The sequence below is a fragment of the Mobula hypostoma genome, chromosome 6 (assembly GCF_963921235.1).
Source record: "Mobula hypostoma chromosome 6, sMobHyp1.1, whole genome shotgun sequence".
In the NCBI taxonomy this organism is placed as follows: domain Eukaryota; kingdom Metazoa; phylum Chordata; class Chondrichthyes; order Myliobatiformes; family Myliobatidae; genus Mobula; species Mobula hypostoma.
In genome coordinates, this window is record NC_086102.1 from 85,228,795 (window position 1) to 85,255,612 (window position 26,818).

Consider the following 26,818-nt stretch of genomic DNA (forward strand, 5'->3'; position numbering starts at 1 on the left):
CAGTTTCAGAATTTTAATTTAGTTTCAAATTAAATCTGGAAACAAAATAGCTGCTGGCAGTGAAAGTGGCCATGTATGGGTGCAGAATCCTGTTCAGGTAAATGGTCACTTAAACATCAATGTCTTTTTAAGGAAGAGGGATATCACATCTTTGAGTACCAACACCATTTCTCTTTCAGAAAGGTGGAACAGTGTCACATTAGCACCTGAGGTTTCAGGTGACAGAAGGCTGAATTATCCAAAGTTATAACTAGGGACAATGCAGTCTTCCATGGATTAAAGCATAAAGCAATATTCAATTTGTGGAAAAGCATGTGGTATTAAATGTTTTAATATTATATAAATGATCACAAATGTAACATTCTGCTTCGCAATATTGTTAATTATATCTGATTGTCAAATTTGTAGAGATCACCCTGGACACCAGATTTGCTTGTTCCTGTTCAGTTCATTGATAACATACAAAGGCAACCTTGCTACACAAAATTTCTTCCCTCCTCTCCAATACTCCAACGCACCTCATTCAATAGGGCTTCTTGACCGTCGCCTGGACAGCCTGTAGCAAGCAAGGAAGGTGAGCGTTCTGTGCCACAGAAAGAGGAGGAATGGTTTAAAAAACAAGAGACATTCAGACTACATACATGAACATTTCACAGAAATCACTGAAGCAAAAATCATTCATCATTTATTTCTAGAAACACCAAGATCTTAAAATCTAGAAACACCAAGAATTGCTTAAATCTAGAAACATCAAGTACTACTTACTAAAAAGGCTAACTGCACTGGCGTTTTGATATTACTTTGATCTCTGGCTCAGAAGGTGACAGTTCAAACTCTAGTCCAATGATATGACCACGTTATCATGACTCGTAGGAAGACTGAAGGCATTCTGCTTTGCCGAAAATGTTGACTCCTCAGCTGAAACTGTTCTCATTCAATTCTTTGGGTTTTTGGAATAGATTCTATAACACTATTTGAAGAAGGAGCGGTTTTGTTCCCTCTGGTTTGTCCCGCAAACATCATCGGATAAAAATAATTCTGTCATTGATATGTTACTGCTTGTGGGATTTTGTGGTAAACAAAGTGGCCGGAGCATTTGTAGCACAACTGTGACTTTGGAAGTATTTCAATGACAAAATATGCTGCCCTTTCAAGATCCTAAAGATGCCACTTAACAAAGATACCAGGATTGTTATTACTTTTCTGGTATAAAACAAAGCAGAAAAAGAAATCAACATAGAAAAGACTAAGGCCTTTTTGGTGCAGAAAAGGCCAATTTAATTGATTGGGCAAGCAGCTGGAGAAGAATGTGCCCCTGCATCAGTGGGATATGGATGCGAGATGACAGATAGATACATTGGTAGAATAACACAGATGAATGTCTGAATTGAACTCATGAATTTCACAATCAATATTGGTTACAGATAACAATATCTATTGGCCAGCATATCTACACTTTGGTGGTGGATACAATAAAGGACTTGACTAAGTGATCTATATTGTTGGTGAAAGTACATGTTTGTGAGCAACCAAACGCAACAGTAACATGGTCCAATAACAGAGCACACAAAGTTCCATCACTGTATCCCAACGGAAGACAGCCCCAGCCTAAAGACACACTCTCAGTCTGGATCACGAGTTCTCATGAACAGCAATCACGTGACGTTTATCGGTTTGAGGTTGTAGAACTTTTTTAATATACAGCATTTCTGTTTTTGCACATTTTTAAAATAATCTATTCAATATACATAATTGATTTACTTGTTTATTACATTTTATTTTATTTATTATTTTTTTTTCTCTTTCTGCTAGACTATGTGAACTGCTGCTGCTAAATTCCATGTCACATGCCGGTGATAATAAACCTGATTCTGATTCTGATAGTTCATCTGATTTTAGCCAAGGTTTCTGCTGGGTACACCACTGAGGTGATGCTCACCCATCAGGCTGATAGCATTCTTCCCTCTGACTTTCCACTAATTGAATGAACTGATCACAGAAGCGTAGCAGAATTGCTCAATAACCTGATTTTCTGCCTACGTGAGGATGTACAAAGTGGCAACAAGCCCCAACATCAGCTTTCCATTTCTCCAGTGACCCAAAAACAACCGAAATACATTCATGAGAGAAGGAAACCTTCAGCTCCGGTTTGGGAAATAACTTGTATAACTATGACAGATCAGCTGAAGTAACACCTAGCTCTGCTGTAAGTTTGCATCTCGAAACCCATCCAAGTACAAATCTGATCTTCTTCAACAATATATTCCTTAAGATCACAACATGCACCTGATTTTGTTTTAATCTTTGCCTTTGAATTTCATTCAGTATATGTAATAAACATGTTAACTGCAATATTTATGCCTTGAATTAGTTCTCGTTTAAATCCACATTTTGGTTAGGCATACCATCCGAAGATCTATTCATTCCTTCAGCTTGACTCGATCTGGAACTACAGGATAACTGAAATACAAAAGACACAAAAGTTGCAGGGGAAACTGACAGGACAACTAACCAATTAATAGCAAACCCCAAGAAATAAATGACTTTTTATTTATTTTCTTATGACTATTTAGTGGATGTTTTAATACATCCCAGTTGCTAAATTGAAACTATTGAAATTCTCAATACAAAACAGAAAAGCAGCAGTCAATAAGTTCAAAAATTTGTTGTTCCTCTCCGCGCCTCTGTCACATCGGTCGGCAACCTCGTTGTTTCTTTAGCATTTTTGTGTTCTTTTAAAAATGAGGCCGAATTGCTAGCTCGATGTTCAGCCCAGCACAGATGGGAAGTGTACAAGGAGCCAGCCAGATTTGAACCCAGGATCACTTGCCTCGAAAGTCCAGTGCAGATGCCAATATGCCACTGGCTGGCAAATTCAAAAATGCAGCTGCTTAAAATTATTTAGAATATGCTTTGCAAAAATAAGCTTGAAATGTTATTACTTCTCTGTTTGTACTATTTGGATGTACTTATGCTTGGAATGATCGTCTGGATGGCATAAGAAGATAAGAAATAGGAGCAGGAGTTGGCCATCTGGCCCGTTGAGCCTGCTCCGCCATTCAATAAGATCATGGCTGGTCTGATCATGGGCTCATCTCCACCTTTCCTTCATAACCTTTAATTCCCCTACTGCGCAAAAACAAAGCATGCAAGTTTTTCATTGTATTTCCATACACGTTACAACTATAAACCAACTGTATAATCATGTTACCCACCTTTTTTTGTTTCCCATCATTATTTTCAAGCTTCATTTGTTTCAATCCAGTTTCTAAATGTAACGTCGAACAAACAACAACAGCCATTTTGATTACTGATTAATTTAATTGCATCAACACCATTTTGTTCAAAAGCTTTTGCCTTAATTCCTACTGGATTTACCATTTAGCAAATTCATTGTCTTGTTTTAAACAATCTGTTTTTATTATACAAATAAAACTATTCTCCTGAATAAGGGCTATGATAAAAGTTATATGGGAGAAACTTTATTCCTGCAGAGTGAAAATTAAATCCAATGGCTGCTTGCAGTCAGATTTGTCTGTTTGGAGTTTATACTGGGGCTGGTAGCAGCAGTAAAGCTGCGAAAAAAATACATACAGAAAACTTAAATGATATATAAGTACATATTTATTAATAAAGCTAACCCTTTACGGTACAGGCGACCCGGGTTCAATTCCCGCCACTGCCTATACGTTCTCCCTGTGACCACATGGGTTTTCTCCATATGATCTGGTTTCCTCCCACAGTCCAAGGACATACCTGTTGGTCAGTTAATTGGTCATTGTAAACTGTCCCATGATTAGGCTGGGATTAAATTGGGGGAAGTTGCTGGGCGGCACAGCTTGAAGGGCCAAAGGGCCTCTGCGCTGTATTTCAATTAATTAATTTTCTATGAGTAATTAAGTAATTAAGTAATGTTGCTATGCTCTAAAGCAATGCCTTCAGCAGGCAATATTTCAGTCTTCCCACGCAGCAAGAAATTGCAAACAACAAAAGGTAACATCCCAACAAACTGATGCAATCTCTGTGATTAAGAATCAAATGTACGTAGACTGAAATGCTAGAAACCCACTTCTCTTGGTTGATTGTTGCCAGGAAATATGTCTCATAACCAGGTGACGAAGGGCTTGGCTTAATATCCAAACAAAGTTCAAAGTAACTTTATTGTCAAAGTACATATATGTACTGCGGCTGGTGGCGCAGTGGCATCAGCGCCGGACTCCAGAGCAAAGGTTCCCGAGTTCGAATCCAGGCAGGCTACTCCCGGGCACGCTTTCCATCCATGCCAGGTTGAGTGTCGAGCTCTCAACTCAGCCTCGTTAAAAAAAACTGCACTGTGAGAAGGATGTGGGGAACCACTCTCAGAATCTTTCCTCCAAGACAACCACTTGAAAAAGTGGTCGCCGAGGCTCTGGCAGAGTATGGAACACACAAAAAAAAACATATATGTCATGTCAGCCCAGAGATTTGTTTTATTCAGGCATACTCAGTAAATCTAAGAACCATAACAGAACCAACAGGACAAACAAACAACCAATGTGCAAAAGACAACAAACTATGCAAATACAAGAGAGAGAAAAAAGAACTATAAATAAATAAATTAGCAATAAATATCGCGAAAATAGGATGAGGAGTCCTTGAAAGTGAGTCCATTAGTTATGGGAACATTTCAGTGATGGGATGAGTCAAGTATCACCTTTAGTTTTAGAGCCTGATAGTTGAGGGGTAATAACTGCTTCTGAACCGAGTGGTATGGGCCCTGAGGCTCCTGTACTTTTTTACCTTTTGGCAGCAGCGAGAAGAGAGCATTGCCTGGGTGGTGGGGGTCCCTGATGATGGATGCTGCTTTCCTGCAATAGTGCTCTGTGTAAATGTGCTCAGTGATGGACTGCGGCGTATCCACTACATTTCACAGGATTTTCCATTCAAGGGCATTGGTGTTTCCATACCAGGCTGTGATGCAGCCAGTAAATATACGTTCCACCACACATCTGTAGAAGTCTGTCAAAGTTTTAGGTGTCATACCAAATCTTCTCAAACTCCTAAGGAAGTAGAGGTGCTGCCATGCTTCCTTTGTAATTGCACTTACGTGCTGCGCTCAGTACAGGTCTCTGAAATGTTAACACCAGGGAATTTAAAGTTGCTGTCCCTCTCCACCTCTGATCCCCGATGAGGACTGGCTCATGCACCTCTGGTTTCTTTCTCCTGAAGTCAATGATCAGCTCTTTGGTCTGAGTGACAGATTGTTTCTGCGGCACCACTCAGCCAGATTTTCCATCTTTCAAAATTTGATGGAGATTATGGAGGAGAAGCTGTTGCCAATCCGAGCTGACTGGGGTCTGCAAATGAGGAAATCGTTGATCCAATTGCACAAGGAGATATTGAGATCAAGGTCTTGAAGCTTATTGATTCAAGACAGACAGCCCCTCAGAGAATGCAACACCAACAGCACTGTAAGAATGCATCAATCCTAATTATGTAATCAAGGACTGGACTAAGTGAACTTAAAACCGAATGACTTGAGATAAAAGCTCCATCACTGGGCAATGGCATTGTTCTGTTATTGGGCAGAGCCAATTTAACTCCAAGTTTTAGAATAAGAAAAAATTATGGAAAGGCGATTGATATAAACCAAATAAACTTGAGGCCAGGTTCTGGAATCAGAGTGCCAGAGAACTACGAGCAACAGAAGTAACCATTTTGTACAATATATCCCCAGATCACTTTTACAACAAGATGAAAAGGGATGATAAAACTATTATCAAGCTAATGATGTGCGTGGGTTTGGGTACCAGTTTATTAATTAAGGAAATGGCCTTGTGGGGTTTGGGTAAAGTTACTGGAGTGCCAGGTTTGATCACCGGGATAGATTCAAATTTTGAGTCATGTAAAGTTACCCAGCCAGTTGCAGAAGACAACAATATACACACAAAAATATAATTATACCATCATATGATCTTACCTTTGAGAAATTGATATACTGGGTATTGGCTAGTTATTGTGGGGACAGAGCTTGATTTGCTATCAACATTTCAAACATAGTTACCGAGGTACAACTAATGTTTCACTCCGAGGTACAACTAGATTGTTATCCAAACAATAAAGACACAAACAGCAGAAGCTGATAACTTTATTCAGTTAGTAAGATTATAACTGATCTTTTTTTTTTAAAACCTCTTTGCCCCTTTGCCAAAATGGTGATGCTTTGCATCAGCAATAAGTCGACCTAAAATATTAACAATATGTTGATATATAGTATGCCATATTTTACTCACTGGACTTAGCACTGTGTTGTATGTTGGTGCCAGTAAATATTGGCAAGTCATCACTTTCATCTGTGTCAGAACTGTTTACCCTTAACAAAAAAAAATGAAAGCATATTTAATTACAGCTACAGTGACACAGTCGTAACATTAAGGCAGACTGATTGTGTAACAATGAACTGCCAGCCCGGTTTACGTTTCACCTTAGTCAATCCCACAAGAGAAAACAGATGGTCCAATTTCCATTTCATCTGTAAATTTGTTGCATAAGAACAATAGCTAGATATTGGAGTATCAGCCCAGACACCACACGTAGCAAAGCCGCATGCACGGCTCAGGCAAAGGCCCTTCACCAGCAAACTAGTCAATCTAACATAGGTGTGACCATAGAATCATAATTTCCCAATAAGCAGGACCTAAAACCAGAGTGGTATAAGTCAAGAGACAGTGACCCTGGGAGTCTCTAACTCTGTGAACCCTCATGGCTAAAATGCCCTATAAGGGAGTTGCCAACTTTCAGCTGTGCACCTTCACCATCTCCTCATTTCCATCCTAAATCTATTCCACCCCCCCAAACCTTCAGACTATACCCCCTAATTCTAGTCTCACTTACCAGTGGAAACAACTTCCCTGCTCTATCTTCCCTTTTCCACACACAATTTTATATATTTCTATAAAATGTCTTCCCACTCTTCTGAATCCCTAACTTCATTATTAAAGTACAAATACGTTACCATATACTAATTTTCTTGCAAGCATTTACAGGGAGAAAGAAGAAATACAACATAATTTACGAAAAACTGAACCTAAACATGGACTGACAAACAACCACTGACAAAAAACAAACTGTTAAAATGATACTTGTCTTGTTACATACACCTCTTAGGGTGCATTCTCCAGTTACCTCATAAGGTAACCGTAGCCTTCAGCCAGGAGCAGATGTCGTCAGGTGGTTCCCAACCTTCACCGAGTGTTTCGACCCTTAACCACGACACTCTCCAGTTGGTGGGCCGGCAGTGGTGGCCAAATCACTGCCCATCTGCTCCTGGCTTCCAGCTCCCCTCCTCTCGCCTACTCCAAATCCAACAAGAGGTTCCTTCTGCCTCTTCCCCCATCCTACGAGCTGCTTGTTTTTTTTGCTCCTTTCGTCCAGGCCCAGATCTGACAACAAAGTGTAAAGAGTCCTTGAAAATGAGTGTGTAGGTTGTAGAACTGATTCAGAGTAGTGCTGATTAAAGTTGTCCATGCTGGCTTAGGAGGCTAATGGTTAAAACCTTAGAGCATATAGAGCCCATCTAGTCTGTGCCAAATTATTGTTCTGTTGTTGGATAATAACTGTTCCTGTACCTGGTGGTATGAGACCAAAGGCTTCTTGACCTCCTGCCGAACAGTAGTAGTAAAAAGTGGGAGCCTGAATGGTGGGGGTGTTTGATGATGGATGCTGCTTTCTTGTGGCAGTGCTCCATGCCAACGTGGTCAATTGTGGGGAGGGTTTCACCTTCGATGGAATGGGCTACTTTGTCACCTTTCGCATCACTGGGCATGGTGTTTCTATACTAGACTGTGACGCAACCTGTAGGAGCCATGAACCCATTTTGTCTGTCTATATTGTATTTCGTGTTGCACGTTTATTATGGGTAATTTGTCACGTGGGTAGGGTGTGGTAGAAGCCAATGAGTATAGTTACGTATTCATACTTTGTCTCAAGTCAGTTTGATTAAAGCCAGGGAGTAGGCTGGTGGGGGGGGGGGATGGGGGAGGATATTTTTATGTTGACCATTCAACACCCCTTAAATAAATTTAAATATGCTAAGATTGCGAATGCTTAGACTACGTATTTTGTTATATTGCTAGTTTCATTACTTTTTATCATTCCAAGGTTGCTTGTCTTTGTTGGTTTCTTAATAAAGGAGGGAACATGCGCTTTTGAACATTGGAACTTCATTATTGTGGACTGCATCATACAGCGTCAACTTAGTGCTTAGTCTCTCAGCAGCTTTGGTTTGTTTTCAAGTAACTGCTACAGATTTTGTTAATAAAAAAAATAGATATACCAAATGAGCACCAGTCTACTGCTAAGGATTGCCTTGGACCTGTTGGCAAAATTGCAACACTGAGAAGCCAGGAGCAGCTTGTGACAAGTAAACAACCTTTTGTTGATTCATGCTGTGTGTTTGTGGTTTGAACGCAGCCTGGGCTCCATTGCACAATCGTGTGGTGTCTGCCTGAGGGCTCATCGGTTTGTTGTATTGAAGAGCTGAAATATTCGGCTGCCCACATTTGAATTGAACGCTACTTGTTCGGTTGGTCTGCTTTAAGCGCTGTGGATGCACGGAGAGTTTGCTGTTGACTACATTTATGGAATCAAATATCGCAGGTGATGCAGGCCAACAAAGAGTTGATTCCGAGTGGCACAATAAGGGAAAAGTAACAGGAGTGAATTGAAATTTGCAATTGATTTCAGCAACCTTCATATTGGGACTGTTAAAAGAGAACTTAAATTTACCTTAAGGAGTAGAAATCAAAAGTCTTCAAAAGGAACACAAGGCAAATGAGGACTTGACCAGTCTCCGTGAAGCTGTTGCTAAGCAACATCATGTTGTTGCTAATTCCCAAGATCGAGCAAATTAAACAAAATGAAAGTGTTTTTAAACATTGGACACTTTAGCAGTGTAGTCACAGGGGTTGAACCAAACATGTGATATTAAAGGTCATGTTGTTGAAACAAGTGAAAAAATTTCTCAAATTCCAAGGCATGTTTTGACTATGCACATAGCAGAAAAGCCACAGCATCATGTGAACCCAAGTGACAGTGCATCAAACGTTCATGCTCAAAGTTCTGCTGCAGGCAGAATACCTTCTGTATCTCAACACCTCCTCTGCATGGATTAAAACAGGCTGATTTAGCTAAACTAATCACACATCACAATTATTGAAAGATACACATGCACTGGAAGTGCAAGAGGACCATCTATCCACTGCACTCATTATATTTTCGAAGAACTCAAGTAAATTTGTCAAACAGGACCTGCCTCTCATGACTCCATGCTATGTCTGCCTGACGACTATCCAGATGTCTTGCTGTTTAATGATAGCTTCAAGCATTTTCATGACTACCATTAAGTTAACTGTCCTATATTTACCCTGTCAGTCCCTCTAGAAATGGGGATGATCCTGCAAATTGTAGACCAGCAAGTCTCACAGCAAGGTGCAGTGAAAAACTTGTCTTTCATACCTTTCATACGGATTAATTAATTATAACCAGCAGTGAGGTACAGTACAGAGTGCAGATTAAAGCTTTAGTTACAGAGAAAGTGTGCTGCAGGAAGACAGTAAGGTGCCAGGTCATGGGGAGTTAGATTATGGGAACAAGACCCCATTCTTACTGTACTAGGAAACCATTCAATCGTCTGGTAACAGCGGCGTGGAAGCTGTCCGTAAGCCTGGTGGTACTGGAAAGCGCAGAAAATCTCAGGGGTATGTGAGTCTTTGATTATATTGGCTGCTTTACAAAGGCAACAAGAAGCGCAGACAGAGTCCATGAAGCAGAGGCTGATTTCCGTGATATGCTGAGCCATGTCCACAACTCTGCAGTTTCTTGCGGTCATGGGAAGAGCTGCTGCCACACCAAGCTGAGGTGCATCCACAGAGGATGCTTTCAACGCTCCATGAGGGTCAGAGGGGACATGCCAAAATTCTTGAAGAAATAGAGGTGTTGGCGAGCTTTCTTGGGCATGGGGACAACTTGGTTGGACCAGAACAGGCGATGGTGATGTTCACTCCTAGGAACTTGAAACTCTCAACCTCAGCATTGCTGATGTAAATGGGAGCCTGTGCACCACTTCCTGAAGTCAACGACCAGACCAGCCCTTCAGTTTTGTTGACACTGTGCGAAATGTTTTTGTCATGACACCAAGTCAGTAAGGTCTCCATCTCCTTCGTGTACTCTGACTCACCGTTACTTGAGATGTGGCCCACTAAGACGGAGTCATCTGCAGACTTGTAGAGCAGAACCTGGCCGTGCGGTATAGGTGTGTAGGGAGTAGAACAGGGGTCAAAGGTTGCAGTGTTTTGAGGCGCCAGTGTTGAGAATAATCATGTTGGAGTTGTTACTGATTGTGACCTGTTGGTCGGGAAGTTTAGGATCCAGCTGCAAAGGCAGTGGTTGAGTCCCAGGATTAGGAGTTACGAGCACTTGGAGAAACATGGTCTACTTGGGTGCAGTCAGCAAGGCTTTGTGCAGGACAAGTCATGTCTCATTAATCTAATCAAGGCCATCAACAATGGTAAAGCAGTGCATGATGTATACGTGGGTTTAAATAAGGCATTTGACAAATCCTGCATATTAGGTTCATCCAGAAAATTAGGACGCCTGGGATCCAATGACTTGACTGATTAGATCCAAAAGTGCCCATGAAGGCAGAGTGTTACTCCAGATGGAGGCTTGTGATTAGTGACCTTCCACAGTGATCTCTATTGTTCGTCGTGTATATGTGGTAAGATGGGTTTGCAGACTACAAGCACTGGAGGTGAAGTGGACTGCATCAAAGATTGTCAACAGATACAGAGGGAAGCAGAACAGTCGCAGGTATGGGCAGAGAACAGTAGATGGAGTTTAATCTGGGAACTTGCGAGTTGCTATGCTTTGGGAGATCTGACACAAAAGAAAGAGTTCACGGTTAATGGCAGGATACTTAATAGCATTGATGAAGAGGGAGCTTGGAGGCCAGGTACGTGTTGCCTAAAAATGGCCACACAGGTGGAGAGGGTGGTAAAGAAGCCACTGGGCATGTTTGTGAGTCGAGACATCAAGTTCAAGAGCCTGTAAAACTCTAGTTAGGGCACATAGAGTCATTGAGTGCTACAGACCGAAATAAACTATTTGGTCCATCTAGTTCATGCTGAACTGCCATTCGTTCCTTTGAACCACACCCGGACCACAGTCTCTCCCTACAGCCCCACCTCCCATCCACATACTCATCCAAGCTGCTCTTAAATGTCGCAATTGAACACATATCTACCACTTCTGCCGGCAGCTTGTTCCACATTCGCACTACACCCCGAGTGAAGTCGCTCTCCTTAAACATTTCACCTTTCACCCTTAACCCATGACCTCTAGTTGTAGTCCCACCCAACCTCAGTAGGAAAAGCCTGTTTGCATTAACCCAATCTATACCCCTCAATTTCGTATACCTCTATCAACTCTCCCCTCGTTCTCCTACACTCCAGGGAATAAAGACCTAGCCTATTCAACCTTTCCCTGTAACCGAATGGACCCAGTAACGATCCCTGTGGCACACCACTAGTCACAGGCCTTTAGTCAGAGAGGCAACCATCTACTACCACTCTCTTGCTTCTCCTGCTCAGCCAATATTGAATTCTATTTACGACTTCATCCTGAGTGGCAAGCAAACAACCTTCTGGACCAGTCACCCATGCAGGACTTTGTCAAAAGCCTTGCTAAAGTCCATGTAAACAATGTCTACTGCCTTTCTTTCATCATCTTTCCTGGCAACCTCCTTGAAGTTGGTTAGGCATGACCTACAATGCACATTTAGAGTATTGTGGTCAGAGTTGGCTACCTCATTATGGGAAGTATGTGGAAGCCTTGGAGCAGGTTCACACGTTTACCCGGATGCTGCCTTGTTTGGAGGACACCTGCTCTGAGGAGTCATAGAAGAGAGTGGTATCTTTTTCCTAGGTTTGAAATGTCTAGTACTAGAGGGTGTACATTTAAGGTGAGAGAGGGTCCAAGATGTGAAATACCAGTTAATCTGCTTTATCGAAAATGTTGAATGATACAAAAAAAAAACCTGTCCACGTTTAGCAGCAGAGAATCTTCTGCATCCTTCTGAACCACTGGGCACTCCCGAATTGATTGCTCACCTAAACCCACAAACTTGTCCCTCAATTCTGCATCCCCTAATCTGCTCCATCCACTTGGATCCAAAGAAACCAGACAACAACTTTGCCAACCAAGTCAAACAGACTCTAAAGAGTATTTTTTTTAAAAAAAGGGATATTTCTTGCAACATAAAATCACTTACCTCTTCGTTACTGCAGCTCCTCTCTTTCTGTTACTTCCCTTATAGAATTAAAAATACAAAACAAAAGTTGCAATAAAAGTCATGATTATGAAAGTGAACTAATTGATTTTTGCACCTTCAACACGAAAACAATTACTTCCACTGTACAAATTGTAGAGAACAATACTCAGAGCAATTATAGGGTCTATAACATGGAGATTTTCTTTGCCGTGTCAGCTTGAGGGAGGCATTACATGCAGACAATCAGGAGTCAGGACACAGTCTCCTGTCTAATCTAAACCTATTACTTGGGTCGGTGCTCAGTATCCAAGTGAACAATCAATACGATGTCCTGCAACAGTTCAGGGCAACTATATACTTCACTGCCCCAGGCAATACAACGTGAAGACCTTGTAGATCGCTGTGGACCAGGTAGGGTCATCCCAGACACAATGTCCGTGCTACAACACCTCCACAGTGAGGTCCGGTTATTCTCAAATCAGAGTAACAGCATCCCAATAATTAATATGCCAAAATCTGCCTCTTCATTCAAATCAGCTCAAAGTTCTAATTATTATGCCAAATTATCTCCACTTTTATCAGGGCAAATACCAAAGGAAGCAGATATTGTGCCAACTTACTGACGTCTTGGGTTGAAATTTGTCAAGATCGGAGACTCCGTGAAGACAATTAACCGATCTTCCTTTCACACTGCCATTATCTGTACGACTGTGAGCAATTTTGCCTTGAGGGAAATAATTAATTATTGTCATATTTCAGTCTAGGCTTGAAAACTTAGATCCATCGTACTTTAATTCAAGCTGCTCATGTAATTGAAACCTAAAAGTTTCAAATTTTGACTCAAGAAATACAAGAACCATACACAAAGAGCAGTTGTAACACTCCCCCACATCTCCAATCAGGGCAAATACTAGGCCTAAGGACAATTGGATTAAATCTGCAATGACATTGAGTATAGATACATAAAACATTGAAAACTGCAAGCAAGTCAGGCACAAAATAGGTAAATCGTAGGAACACTGGAGAAAGCTCAAGGAAGAGGTGCCAAAAAAAAAGTGACACCAGAAAAGGAAAGGTACAATCATCAATAAGCTAGGCATTCTCTCCTGGAAGATACTGGAAGATAACCATTACAGGTCACCAATATTGTAAGGAGAGGGTTTCACCTCTGTGGTTGTCCAAAATCATAGGAAGTCAGAAATAAATCCAATTACAAGAGGATCCTTTACTCAGAGTGGCAGGAACGTGAAAGCAGCTACAACCGGGGGCAATTCGGGCAAATATCAGCAGTGTGTTTGAGAGGGAGTTGGGATATTAAATAATGCAGCAAAGGAATGAAGGTTCTCGCAAGAGTAAGAGGGATACTCAGCGGCTGCGTTATTAGGCACAGGAATGGAACCCGGTGTGGTCTTCTGCTGCTGTAGCCCCTCCACTTCAGGGTTCAACGTGTTGTGCGCACAGAGATGCTCCTTTGCACACCAGTGTTGTAACGTGAGTTACTGTCGCCTTCCTGTCAGCTTGAACCAGTCTGGCCATTCTCCTCTGACCTCTCTCAATAACAAGGCGTTTCCACCCACTTAACTGCTGCACACTGGATTTATTTTTGTTTTTTTTCGTAGCATTCTCTGTAAACTCTTGAGACTGCTGTGCATGAAAACCCCAGGAAATTAGCCGTTTCTGAGATACTCCAACCACACCGTATGGTACCAGTCAATGTCACTTAGATCACATTTCCTCCCCATTCTGATGTTTGGTCTGAACAACAACTGAACCTCTTGACCACGCCTGCATGCTTTTATGCAATGAATTGCTACTACATGATTGGCTGATTAGACATTTGCAGGTGTACCTAACAAAGTGGACACCGAGTTTATGGTATGCAAGGAGAGAGTTAAATGTGATTCCTCCTTGGTATATGCTAAAATAAAATGGAAGTCTGCAAGAAAATGGTATTAGCTTGCAGTGTGATTGTTTTGTTTTAACAAAGTGCAGGAGAACCAGTCCACAGCAATGTTTTGAGAGAGTAAAGGAAGTACAAGTCTGCAGCCAAAATAGTGGAAAGTGGTGAAAAACATGTTGGTTTGTACTGAAGGTTGTAAGAGACAGGGAGGGTGCAGCTGGTACTACCGAGCTGGAGAAGTACCAGTGACAGAGGCTTTGAAGAGTATAAAAAGAAGGGGCCGCTTTCTTTGTGCAGTGGATAGAGTTTTGTCTTAGGCTGGATCACAGCTGGTGCTGAGATAGGGAACAAAATATGAAGTGTCGGAGAATGTTGGAAGGCGGGGGTGAGGCAGAGGGCACGGGGGCATAGGGAATTCAATGCAAGAATTGATGGCTCCGTGGGGGTCTTTCACCAGGAGCCACACATTCTGTAGATTATTACAGTTGCTATCCAAGGGAGAAGAAAAACATGCAACAGGATTCTGAGTTTGTCAGCTTAATGTCACTTTGCAAACTGAAACAAAATCCAATTCAAGATCATCAGCTGAGTAATGGGCTGAGAAGGGCAAATGGTACTTAAATCAGTGAAGTCAAATCCAGGTAGGACCTTCACAGTGAACAACATGTCACTGTGCAGTTGTACAGGACTCTGACGAGGTCACACTTGGAAAATCACATTCCGTTTTGGTTGAACTGGTATAGGAAAGATATTTTGAAAGTGGGAAGAGTATACAAAATGCTTACAAGGATGCTGCCAGGACTTGAGGGACTGAGTTATAGAGAAAGGTTAGACAAGCTCAGACTTTATTCCTTACAACGTAGGAGACTGAGAGGTGATCTTATACAGATGTACAAAATCACGCAGGGCATAGACAGGGTGAATGTACTCAGAGACGGGGTATCGAGAACTAGATAGAGCATAGGTTTAAGGTAAGAAGGGAAAGATATAGGAGGAATACGAGGGGTAATGTTTTGTTTTTACACAAAGGATGATATCTCTGAGGAGTCATCTATCAGAAGAAATGGCTGAGGCATGGAAATTTAAAGTATTGCAGGCTTTGAAAGTGCAGAATAAGAACAGGAAGTGCTGGAAGCTGCTTTGTACACCAGCATGAGTGTTTCCCATTTTTATATGACACAAAGTGCCTTCGTTCTCATACAAGAGAACCTCTTCGCAGCGAGTGACAAAATAGTCAACAATCGACTTACTGGAGGATGTTCCACTGGATTTTGGACGTTTGCCATCTTTATGGATTTTGCAATAAACTCTAAAGAAAAACCAAAAGCAATGAACATGAGTTACAATAAAAGAAAACGGGAAAAAATTAACAACCAGGTCACTGTACTACAGAGTCACAGAATCCTGCCTCTCACAGTATATTATTGAGCCTGATTGACAAACAGCTTCATCAACTTGGGCTTGGAGCACCACTGATCATGTTCTGCATGAGAATGCATCATTGCCATTCAGCCAAGGTGTCTGTGTACCCAAATCACCAGAAGGAAACGTTTCCTGTACAGGAGTAGGCATATCACCCTTGAAATGGACAACGAGAGAGTTTGCATATTCTCCGAAACTTTAATCCATTGCTGCTGCAGTCGGAGGTTTCTGAAATGTTGAAATTTGGCTTGTTTTCCCCCTTAATGACCAAAGTTTTTTCACTATTCTGAATGCACATTAGATACTGCTGAAAAACGCTTTCTTCCTGACATACAGGTCAACCTTCACTAATCCAGCACCATTGGGACCTGAGGAGTGCCGGATTAGTGAAAATGCCGGATTACAGAAAGATCACATTAAGCATAATCAGTGCCGGATTATCAAAAGAACCAGATTACAGGTAGTCGGATTAGTGAAGGTCGACCTGTACTTGCTGTCTGTTTTAAAGTCGTGTGTACCAATTTCACGGTTGCGAGAGATAATAAGGGGTTTTGAACGGTAATCTTAAAAGGGGAATCTTCTCTTAGACTGGGTCACAACCAGTGCTTTTGCTAAGAGTTGGAGATAGTGACAAGGAGAGAGTGAGTACAGGGGAGAGGGGAGGAGGCGAGAACAAGAGAGATGTGAAACATAGAAAACCTACAGCACAATACAGGCCCTTCGGCCCACAAAGCTGTGCCGAACATGTCCTTACCTTAGAAATTATGTAGGATTACCCACAGCCCTCCATTTTTCTGAGCTCCATGTACCAGTCCAGGAGTCACTTAAAATACTCTATTGTATCCACCTCAACCATCGTCACCGGCAGCCCATTCCACGCACTCTCCACTCTCTGCATGAAAAACTTACCCCTGACATCTCCTCTGTACCTACTTCCAAGCACCTTAAAACTGTGCCCTCTTGTGCTAGCCATCTCTGCCCTAGGAAAAAGCCTCTGACTATCCACACGATCAATGCCTCTCAGCGTCTTATACACCTCTATCAGGTCACCTCTCATCCTCTGTCGCTCTAAGCAGAAAAGGCCGAGTTCACTCAACCTATTCTCACAGGCATGCTCCCCAATCCAGGCAACATCCTTGTAAATCTCCTCAACATCCTTCCTGTAGTGAGGTGACCAGAACTGAGCAGAATACTCCAAGTGGGGTCTGACCAGGGTCCTATAAAGCTGCAACATTACCTCTCGGCTCCTAAACTCAATCCCATGATTGATGAGAGCCAATGCACCGTATGTTTTCTTAACCACAGAGTCAATCTGCGCAGCAGCTTTGAGTGTCCTATGGACTCAGACCCCAAGATCCCTCTGATGTGTGTAAGATTGTCAGAGCTGTGGTTTCCTCTGGAATTGTAGAGATCAGTCATTAAGTGGGTCTAATTATCTTTTGTACTACCATATTTTGAACTATTTGTCTTTCTTTGTGTTGTATGCTTTATACAACTCTAATAATGGATTTTTTGTGGTCTAACACATGTATGCTGTCTCCTTTCTTTGCAAATACCTCATCCAGCTGAATCTAAATACAACAGTTCCCCACCCCCCACCCCCCCAATAAAAGAAAGCCTTTGGAAGCTGGCAAAGTTCCACGGCCTGCTTATATATATAGAGAGAGAGAGAAAGAGAGAGAGAGATAGATACACACATACATTATTTTTATATATATTATATCAATACAATATAATAATCACACACACACACACACACACACACACACACACACACACACTGTAATAGTCACTAATGAATATCAGAAAAAGTTTTTTTTTCATCTTGAAAAATGCTTTAACAATATATGGGAGAATTGCACAAAAATAGACCTTCACACGTCAGATCACCCATAACCCAGGCAGTCTCTGGATTAAATATTTATTAAATTAAAAAAATAAATAAAGGCCCATGCAGTCACTTAAAAATACTAAAAAGCACATAAACAAAACATCCAACAAAGCTGAGAAAAAAAATACTGAAATAATTTAAAAAATAAAGGCAATTTAAATGGTTTTCACGGACTAGGAGGGCCAAGGGGCCCGAGGCTGAACGCAGAGTAGTAACCAGGAGTAAATCTTCTCTCTGAACGTGGTAGGATCTCAGCATCCCACCAGTGATCCAGCAGCAGTATGTTAGTGCAGATATGGTGACTGTTCCTGCGAAATAAGCTTAGAACCTCCCACAAATGTTCAGACTAGGGTTTGGCATGATTGGGAGATGACTGCACATTCTGACGTGGAGAATAGGTACTGAAGCAAAGTCATTGACACATTAAATATGTCAATGACTAAGTTGACTGAATTAGTGAAAGTTTAAGAGTTTAGAAAGCAAATTTGGCTAACGGGCTGCAGTTTAACTTGAGTTATGCTCAAGATTGACTGTAAACATATTGATTGCAATCTTATCAATTTCAAGTCCAATTCAGGCACAGTTAAAAACAGCAACATGATTTTCAAATTTTTTCAAAAAAAGGGAATAGCAACCTGTAAATGCCCATGTTTTCATTTTCAATAATTTTTGCCTCATCTTCATTGGCACATGGATAGTGATAGGACCTTTTACAAATCTTCACTTCACAACCAACAGTTGCACCTTTCTTCCCACAAAGCCAGCATTTCTGAAACAAGAACAGAAATATTGGAAGATGTACAACTCTGAAAGTTTGGATTCCTATTTTCTGGAATCCTGATGGTTTGGCAAATGACTAAATTATTAGCATTATAAAGACTGATTATCAGCAGAGCTACTGTCCACAGACACCCTTCTTCACAAGGTTGGCCATGTGCTAGTGGGAATGGGAGTACGAGTGCAGAGTCTGAAACACTTCTGATTTTGTTTTAAATTTACCAGCTGAAATGCACCGTCTTAAAATTCACCAGGGCTCAATTACCCACTCCCTTTAAACCCACCAACTTCACAGGAAAATTTATTATACTACTGTGTGGCGTGTTAAAAAAAAACAGAAATCTGTTGGGGTTAACAACAGTCTGAAAAATCTGCTCAGTTGGTATGACCAAAGTCCCAAGAATGGGTCTTATTATATTAAAAAAATCCTCCACTTGCCTCATTTAGCACATCAGGCAGCAACCTTGCCAGTTCTTTGGGAGTGGGAAATAAAATGCGTGGCCACTTTTTCTGGCAGGCGGAGTGTAAATGCTTGGCTAAACGGTCTCACAATCTACATTGGGTCTCACCGGTATACAGGGGGCCACACCGTGAGCACCAGAGACAGCAAATGACCCCAACAGACTCACAGATGAAGTGTCGCCTCACTTGGAAGGACTGTTTGTGGTCCTGAAGGGTAGCAAGGGAGGTGGTGTAGCACTTGTTCTGCTTGCCAGGAGGGAGATCAGATGGGAAGGTCGAGTGGACAAGGGAGTCTCCCGGTGTGGCCTCCTGTACGTCGGTGAGACCCGACATAGATTGGGAGATCGTTTCACCGAGCAGCTACGCTCCGTCCACCAGGAGAAGTGGGATCTCCCAGTGGCCACCCATTTTAATTCCACTTCCCATTCTCATGTCAATCCATGGGCTCCTCTACTATCACAATGAAGCCACACTCAGATTGGAGGAACAATACCTTATACTCTATCTGGGTAGCCTCCAACCCAATGGCCTAAACATCAATTTATCGAACCTCCGGTAATGTTGCCCCCCACCCACTCCTTCACCATTCCCCATCCCCTTTTCCCTCTCTCACCTTACCTCCTTGCCTCCTTCTGGTGGTCCTCCCCCTTTTCTTTCTTCCATGGTCTTCTATTCTCTCCCCTCGGCCTCCCCCTTCTCCACCCCTGTATCTCTTTCACTAATCAATTTCCGAGATCTTTACTTCATCCCTCCCCCTCCTGGCTTCACCTATCACCTTTTGTTTCTCCCTGCCCCCCCCACCACCTTTTATATCTACTCATCTTTTTTTCGCCAGTCCTGCTGAAGGATCTCAGCTCGAAACGCCAACTGCACTTTTTTCCATAGATGCTACATGGCCACCTGAGTTCCTCCAGCATTTTGTGTGCATTGCTTGGATTTCCACCATCTGCAGATTTTCTTGTTTGTGTCATGGAGAGATGGGATCAGTTGGGACAGTTAGCATGACTTTACGCATAGTAAGTCAAGTCTGACAAATCTCTTGGCGTCCTTAAAAGGAGATGACCAAGTGGGTACATAAGGTTATGGCAGTGGGTGTTATCTATATGGGCTTCAGAAATGCCTTTGATAAGGCCTGTCATGAAAGGCTAGTGTACAAGGTTAAATTGCATGGGTCCAGAAAGAGATAGCAGACTGGATTCACAATTCAGAGAGAGATAGCAGACTGGATTCACAATTGGCTCAGTGGAATGAAGCAAAGGGTGTTCATCAAGGGAAGGACTAGATGGGTTGGTGTTCAGACCTTGGCTGTTTGTATTTTGTATAATTGATTTGGATGTCAATATACAAGGCATGGTTAGTAAGTTTGTGGATGTTACTAAAATAAGTGGTGATGTAGGTATTTTAAAAGCAATGAAAACTTACAGGGGGATTTTGATCAGCTAGGCACGTGGGCAGAGGATGGGCAAATGACTTTGTCAGAGTACGACTTATTCAGTGAGTGGGAGGCGATGGAGGACTTATTTAGTGAGAGTGTATGGAACAGATGCCTTATGCCTTATGTGCCCAACGCCGGCCCCCTAGGCCTGAGTCAATGTAATAGTAGTAGTAGTATGGAACAGGAGGACCTAGCCTCCTTACAGGTAAGGAAGGAGTTTGGCATGTTGGCCTTCAACGGTCAGGCTGGGAAGTTACGTTGTAGTTACACAAGATGTTGGTGGGGCCACACTCTAAGTGTTGTGTACAGATTTGGTCACCCTGTTACAGGAATGATGCGATGAAACTAGGAGTGCAGAAAAGAATTACCAGGATGTTGTCTAGATTTCAGGACCTGAGTCACAAGGAGAGGCTGCATGAACAAGGACTATTCCCAGGAATGCTAACCAGGATTTTATTCTCAGGAATGTTGGAGATTGAGGGGTGACTACTGGAGATCACTACTACAAGATCACGAGGGGCACGGACAGGGCAAAAGCACATAATATTTTTCCCAGGGAGGGTTTGCTAAAAGCAAGGAGGGCATAGGTTTAAGATTAGAAGCAAAAGGTTTGAAAAGGACATGAGGAGCAGCATCTTCACACAGTGGAGGGTGTGCATTTGGAATGAGCTGCCAGAAATTGTGGTTGAGGTAGGGAGAATAACAACATTTGAAAGCCATCTTGGTAATTACATGGATAGCAGAGGTAGATGGGACTAGCACAGACGGTGTGTACAATTCAGCCAACAGACCTGTTTCCATGCTATATTGTAGATTTTCGCAAATAAAATGATGAGGAGTTTTATGTTTAAGAAAAACCGTAACAACTCATTAATTGTACTTCAAGCACCAAACAAGTGCAGTAACTTCATGTCATGCATCATCACATGATCACTGGTGAACTTCTGGCTGGTGGCTAACGAAACAAGTTTAGCAACTAAATACTTTGTTAACCACACTTTTTCTGGCAAATGATCATTAACTTCCCTTTGGACTTGGAGGCAATTCGATGTGGCAAAAGCATGGAAAAGCGTGAAAGGTTGAGTATAGGTCAAATTGAAAACTTCGGATCCAGTTGAAAGACTGAACACGATGCTGGGATGGAAATTTACAGGCTGGATTCGAGGTGGCAGAGCCTGGCATATCCAAGCAGCAGAACCCATTGTTTAGATGGAAATTTAAGCGCTGGGCCAGATTGAAAAGGTCAGGGTGGTGAGGTACAGCCCATTCAGATCACTGCTCTTAGTGGTAGAACAGACTGTTCGGATGGAGAGTTAAGTGCCGGGCCAGATTGAAAATGCCAGGGTGTAGGGGTCCAGGGTGAGGTACAGGACGGTTCGAATCACTGCTCCATGACATTTACTCAGCTCTGCACTCAACTATGGAACTCTCTTTACGGACTTCAGTTCAGAAATGATATTTGTTCGCATGATTTTTTTTGCATGGGTTATTTTATTCTTTTTTTTAAATAGGCATGGTTTTTATTCTCTGTATATTGAGTGTTAAACAGTCTTAAAAAAATATATATATATCTGTTTGTTTTTGAGTTTCTTTGTTTCATGGTTGCTTGGCAGGAGACGAATATCGAGGATGTATAATGTATACATACTTTGATAATAAATGTACCTTGAACTTTGATCATGTCAGATCAGCCTCTCAGAGTGAAACCCTAACTCTAAATTATGTGTTTCCACCAATTACATTGCCCTTTGCCCAGATTCTTCCCCATTGATAAGTTTAACTGGCAAGCAGTTACTATATTACAGAGTTTTGTAATGATTACATTTATGATTGATTCACAATATTTTTAAAACGTGTGGTAATTTCTCAAGATTCACTTGAAGTACTACGCTATATCTCACATTAAAATATGACAGTCTGTGTTCATCATCACTGATCACTCATCAATATTCTAATAATAAACTAGCATCGCAATCCTTCAAACCAATTTCACAATTCCCATGCTATGATTCTAGAGGAAAAAGTTACAAAGCTTATCCTTTCCACTAGTAACTAATTTAATATGAAACAATAATCTTCAATTTAAAGTACATTTATCAGAGTATGTGTACTATACACAACCTTGAGAGTCATCTCCTGACAAGCAGCCACAAAACAAAGAAACCCAATAGAAACCATTAAAAAGACTGCCAAACACCCAATGTGCAGAGAGGAAAATAAAAACAAATCATACAAACAACAAAAGTAAATTGCAGCGATCATTTACAGGAAAACGTGTTATTAATAAAGTACTTAGTTGTTTTCTTTAGTTTGCTTGCCGCTGATAGCAGTTCCTGAGCTTTCATCAGCAGCACCTTAACCCAGAATTGCCATAAACACACAAGTCTGCTCCACCCACAGTAATTATTTTCCTATTTTCAGGTTTCAAAGTGCAGGTTTATCGATTATCACAGTAAATTTACATAGAAACTTGCCGCAACTGCACTGGAACATTTTAGGTTTCAATCCGTGAGTTACTTTGAGTAAGGGTACATATAATTATTGAAATCTTACCAACTTGCTTCCTCTGTTAATTTCCTTTTTTATATCACTGAGCAAAAATCCACCAAAAACATCAAAATCTTGAGAATTTTGATTGACAAGATTTGAAGAGAAAAGCTGAAAAGGAAAAATAATGTAAATGCATCTCAGAAGCCATGGATACCCAAATTGTTTGTACATAGAAGGCCACTTTCAAGTCAAAATAGATGGTTAAAAATAGTTGCTGGGATTTTCAGGAATATGAGGTGTGGGTACATGGAGCTCAGTGGGCATGTGTGGGGTTGCTAGGTGATATAAAATGATTTCAAATGTTGTGCCCATATATAACCTCAGTGGAAGCTCAAGATTGACTTCAGCAAGAAATAACAGGCCTTGACCTTGTGTAGGTTGCTTCTAAAGTTCAAGGAGTCCATCTTCCCCTGGGTAAACTTCTTTGAGATTGCACCACGCTGTCACCCTCACTGCTGATCTTCCAGCTCTTCCTTCTCCCTTTGATCCTGCACCAAGCAAACCCCAGTCTACTCTCAAGCCTTTTCCCCATCATATGCTTACCTATCCATTCCCATGCTCTGCCCAGTTGCATGTCCCCACACTCCATTTCTGCTCTGACTATCCACATTTTCCTACCTGGGTCATGGTACTCCTTTTGACCCTACCCATTCAAACCCTCGCACCTCTCTTTGACCCCAACTACCCCTTCCTCCAATTTTCTGTCCAATCTCTCCTTCCAAGTCCTCTATCAAGATTTTTATCTGACTTCCTCCTACCATCACAATCAAAGCACTTGCTCCAGCTCCAAATATTAATCCCCTTTTCCAACTGCTCAACCCCAGAATTCTGATAATCCCTTCCTCCTCCACTGATTGTGATAATCTGTAAAACCCTGAAGGGAGAGAGATAGAATGGGAGATTCCTCGACTACACACCGGCAGAGTTTCAATTGACTATAACATTTCCATGACTTTAAATTCCGTGACTGTATGAATGACAACTTTTGAACTGAAAGAGTTTTGAACTATAAAAAAATTTGTGCTACCTAAGATGCAGGTCCTCCATAGGTTATGACAGGATTCCATGCCCAAAAAACACCTGTAACCCGAACAGTTTGCAAGTCAGAAATGTGAAAGCCCGCCAATATATTTAAATTAAAACACAAGTCAACCAAGCCAGCTATTCAAATTTCTCTGCAAAGTGAAATTATATTGGCACAATCCAAAGTTCAAAGTAAATTTATTACCAAAGTACATACAGTACATGTTACCACATACTACCTTCAGATTCATTCTCTTGCAAGTTTCCATATGGCAGAAGACCTGCCTGCAGCTGGCAAATCTATTTCCCAAAGCCAGTCTCCCAAACACTCATTTGTATCCACAGGAGATTCTGGAGATTCTGCAGATGCTGTAAATCTTCAGCAACCCACACAAAATGCTGGAGGACCTCAGCAGGGCCAGGCAGCATCTACGGAAGGGAATAAACAGTCAATATTTGGGGTCAAGTCCTGATGAAGGGTCTCAGCCCAAAACATCGACTGTTTATTTCCATCCACAGATGCTGCCTGACCTGAATTCGTCCAGCATTTTCTAAGTGTTATTCACTCACAAGTACAAATTACATACGAGCCAGATGTTCCTAACCTGGGGAGCATGTGTAATTGTCTCATCACAGAAGTTATGATGATAATTGGAAGGGGAGACTAGTGCGGAAAATCCCCTGGTTCCCATTTGAAAATTAAGCATTGGAGGAATAGGCATTTAGAGAATCATGGTCTGATCAAGGACAGTCAGCATGGCTTTGTGAAGGGCAGATCGTATCTAACAAGCCTGATAGAGTTCTTTGAGGAGGTGACCAGGCATATAGATAAGGGTAGTGCAGTGGATGTGATCTATATGGATTTTAGTAAGGCATTTGACAAGGTTCCACAAGGTAGGCTTATTCAGAAAGTTAGAAGGCATGGGATCCAGGGAAGTTTGGCCAGGTGGATTCAGAATTGGCTTGCCTGCAGAAGGCAGAGGATGGTGGTGGAGGGAGAACATTCGGATTAGAGGGTTGTGACTAGTGGTGTCCCAAAAGGATCTGTTCTGGGACCTCTACTTTTCGTGATTTTTATTAACGACCTGGATGTGGGGGTAGAAGGGTGGGTTGGCAAGTTTGCAGATGACACAAAGGTTGGTGGAGTTGTAGATAGTGTAGATGATTGTCAAAGATTGCAGAGAGACATTGATCGGATGCAGAAGTGGGCTGAGAAGTGGCAGATGGAGTTCAACCCAGAGAAGTGTGAGGTGGTACACTTTGGAAGGACAAACTCCAAGGCAGAGTACAAAGTAAATGTCAGGATACTTGGTAGTGTGGAGGAGCAGAGGGACCTCGGGGTACATGTCCACAGATCCCTGAAAGTTGCCTCACAGGTGGATAGGGTAGTTAAGAAAGCTTATGGGGTGTTAGCTTTCATAAGTTGAGGGATAGGGTTTAAGAGTCGCGATGTAATGATGCAGCTCTATAAAACTCTGGTTAGGCCACACTTGGAGTATTGTGTCCAATTCTGGTCACCTCACTATAGAAAGGATGTGGAAGCATTGGAAAGGGTACAGAGGAGAATAACCAGGATGCTGCCTGGTTTAGAAAGTATGCATTATGATCAGAGATTAAGGGAGTTAGGGCTTTACTCTTTGGAGAGAAGGAGGCTGAGAGGAGACATGATAGAGGTTTACAAGATAATAAGAGGAATAGATAGAGTGGATAGCCAGCGCCTCTTTCCCAGGGCACCACTGCTCAATACAAGAGGACATGGCTTTAAGGTAAGGGGTGGGAAGTTCAAGGGGGATATTAGAGGAAGGTTTTTTACTCAGAGAGTGGTTGGTGCGTGGAATGCACTGCCTGAGTCAGTGGTGGAGGCAGATACACTAGTGAAGTTTAAGAGACTACTAGACAGGTGTATGGAGGAATCTAAGGTGGGGGCTTATATGGGAGGCAGAGTTTGAGGGTCGGCACAACATTGTGGGCCGAAGGGCTTGTACTGTGCTGTACTATTCTATGTATTCCGTTTAGTGCTCGTGTATGGAAGGTTCCCCAGCGGGGAAATACAGGACAGAGAAATTTAAAAGGGTTACATGGATGAACAACAGTAACAACGATGTGCCATTACTCACAGGGGAGATGTTGGCATTGCAGTTGATCCCGGCTAGAAGTTGGAATGTTAAAAAGAGTTACAAACTGATGAATAATAAACTGGGCGACATTGTTCCTGTAAATGTAGATCTCGGCGATAAGAGAGCCAGCGGTAAAATAAACAGTACGACAACTGCACCTGAAGCAAAATAAATCCACCAATAGCATACACAATGAAATGTCAGAGCTTCAGGACCATGAATGCCTCAGTCAGAGACTACCCTAAACATCACAGGTACCTAGAGGAGTATGGGATAGGGTTCGAGCAGGTAGAGGAGCCTTAAAAGCAATTTTAGTCCCACCAAACAGTTTATTAACCCCGGCGATTTTCTTCCTCACTAACCGCAGCTCCGCCTCGCCAGATTTTAATTTCAGGATCTACCTACTCCCTCAGTTTGCATGGTATCCACCCAAATCAGGCCGGCTGCCGGCAGGGTTACACTTTATAATTTCAGAGGGCAGCTGCATTGATTTTATTTACTGAGATATATATCACGGAATAGGCCCTTTCGGCCCCTCGAGCCGCGGCGCCTAGCAACCCCCCAATTTAATCCTAGCCTAATCACAGGACAATTTACAAATCATGCCCGATTAGCCTACCAACCGGCATGTCTTTGGACTGCAGGAGGACACGGGGAGAAGAAAAAACTCCTCGCAGGCAGCGACAGGGGCTGAACCGAGTGGCTGGTACTGTAAGTGCCAACGCTTGTCAAACCAATCCGTCGAGTTCAGCTATCTTAGCAACTCTACGGGCGAGTTTGCGATTCAGTCTTCCATGTTCTGCAGAGTTGAGAACGGATGAAAAATTTGGAAGACCCACATGAAAAAAAAATTGCAGCACCGAAAAAAAATCCTTAGGCGCAAAACGTAGTGGAGATAAACATTTTTTTTAAAAATCAGTCGAGAAACCAAATA

The 26,818-nt window shown here is 42.0% G+C and overlaps 1 protein-coding gene across 4 annotated transcripts in view; it reads right to left on the reverse strand.

The window, feature by feature from the left end:
• Positions 1-26,818, reverse strand: part of phf11 (PHD finger protein 11) — a 65,737-nt gene that overhangs the window by 38,311 nt on the left and 608 nt on the right. For 3 of the 4 annotated variants that reach the window (XR_010018365.1, XR_010018364.1, XM_063051109.1), the window contains exons 2-10: positions 22,748-22,852; positions 18,156-18,289; positions 15,458-15,516; positions 12,928-13,031; positions 12,308-12,345; positions 6,273-6,352; positions 3,216-3,268; positions 2,406-2,460; positions 519-583 (exon numbers count right to left, since the gene is read on the reverse strand). Coding sequence is in view for 2 of the 4 variants with exons in the window: in XM_063051109.1 (XP_062907179.1) it covers positions 519-583; positions 2,406-2,460; positions 3,216-3,268; positions 6,273-6,352; positions 12,308-12,345; positions 12,928-13,031; positions 15,458-15,516; positions 18,156-18,289; positions 22,748-22,852 (693 nt within the window). In the remaining 2 variants the exon portion in view is untranslated. Of the gene's footprint in view, positions 1-518; positions 584-2,405; positions 2,461-3,215; positions 3,269-6,272; positions 6,353-12,307; positions 12,346-12,927; positions 13,032-15,457; positions 15,517-18,155; positions 18,290-22,747; positions 22,853-23,771; positions 23,825-26,818 lie in introns of all 4 variants that reach the window. The other variant, XM_063051111.1, reaches the window with a different exon arrangement.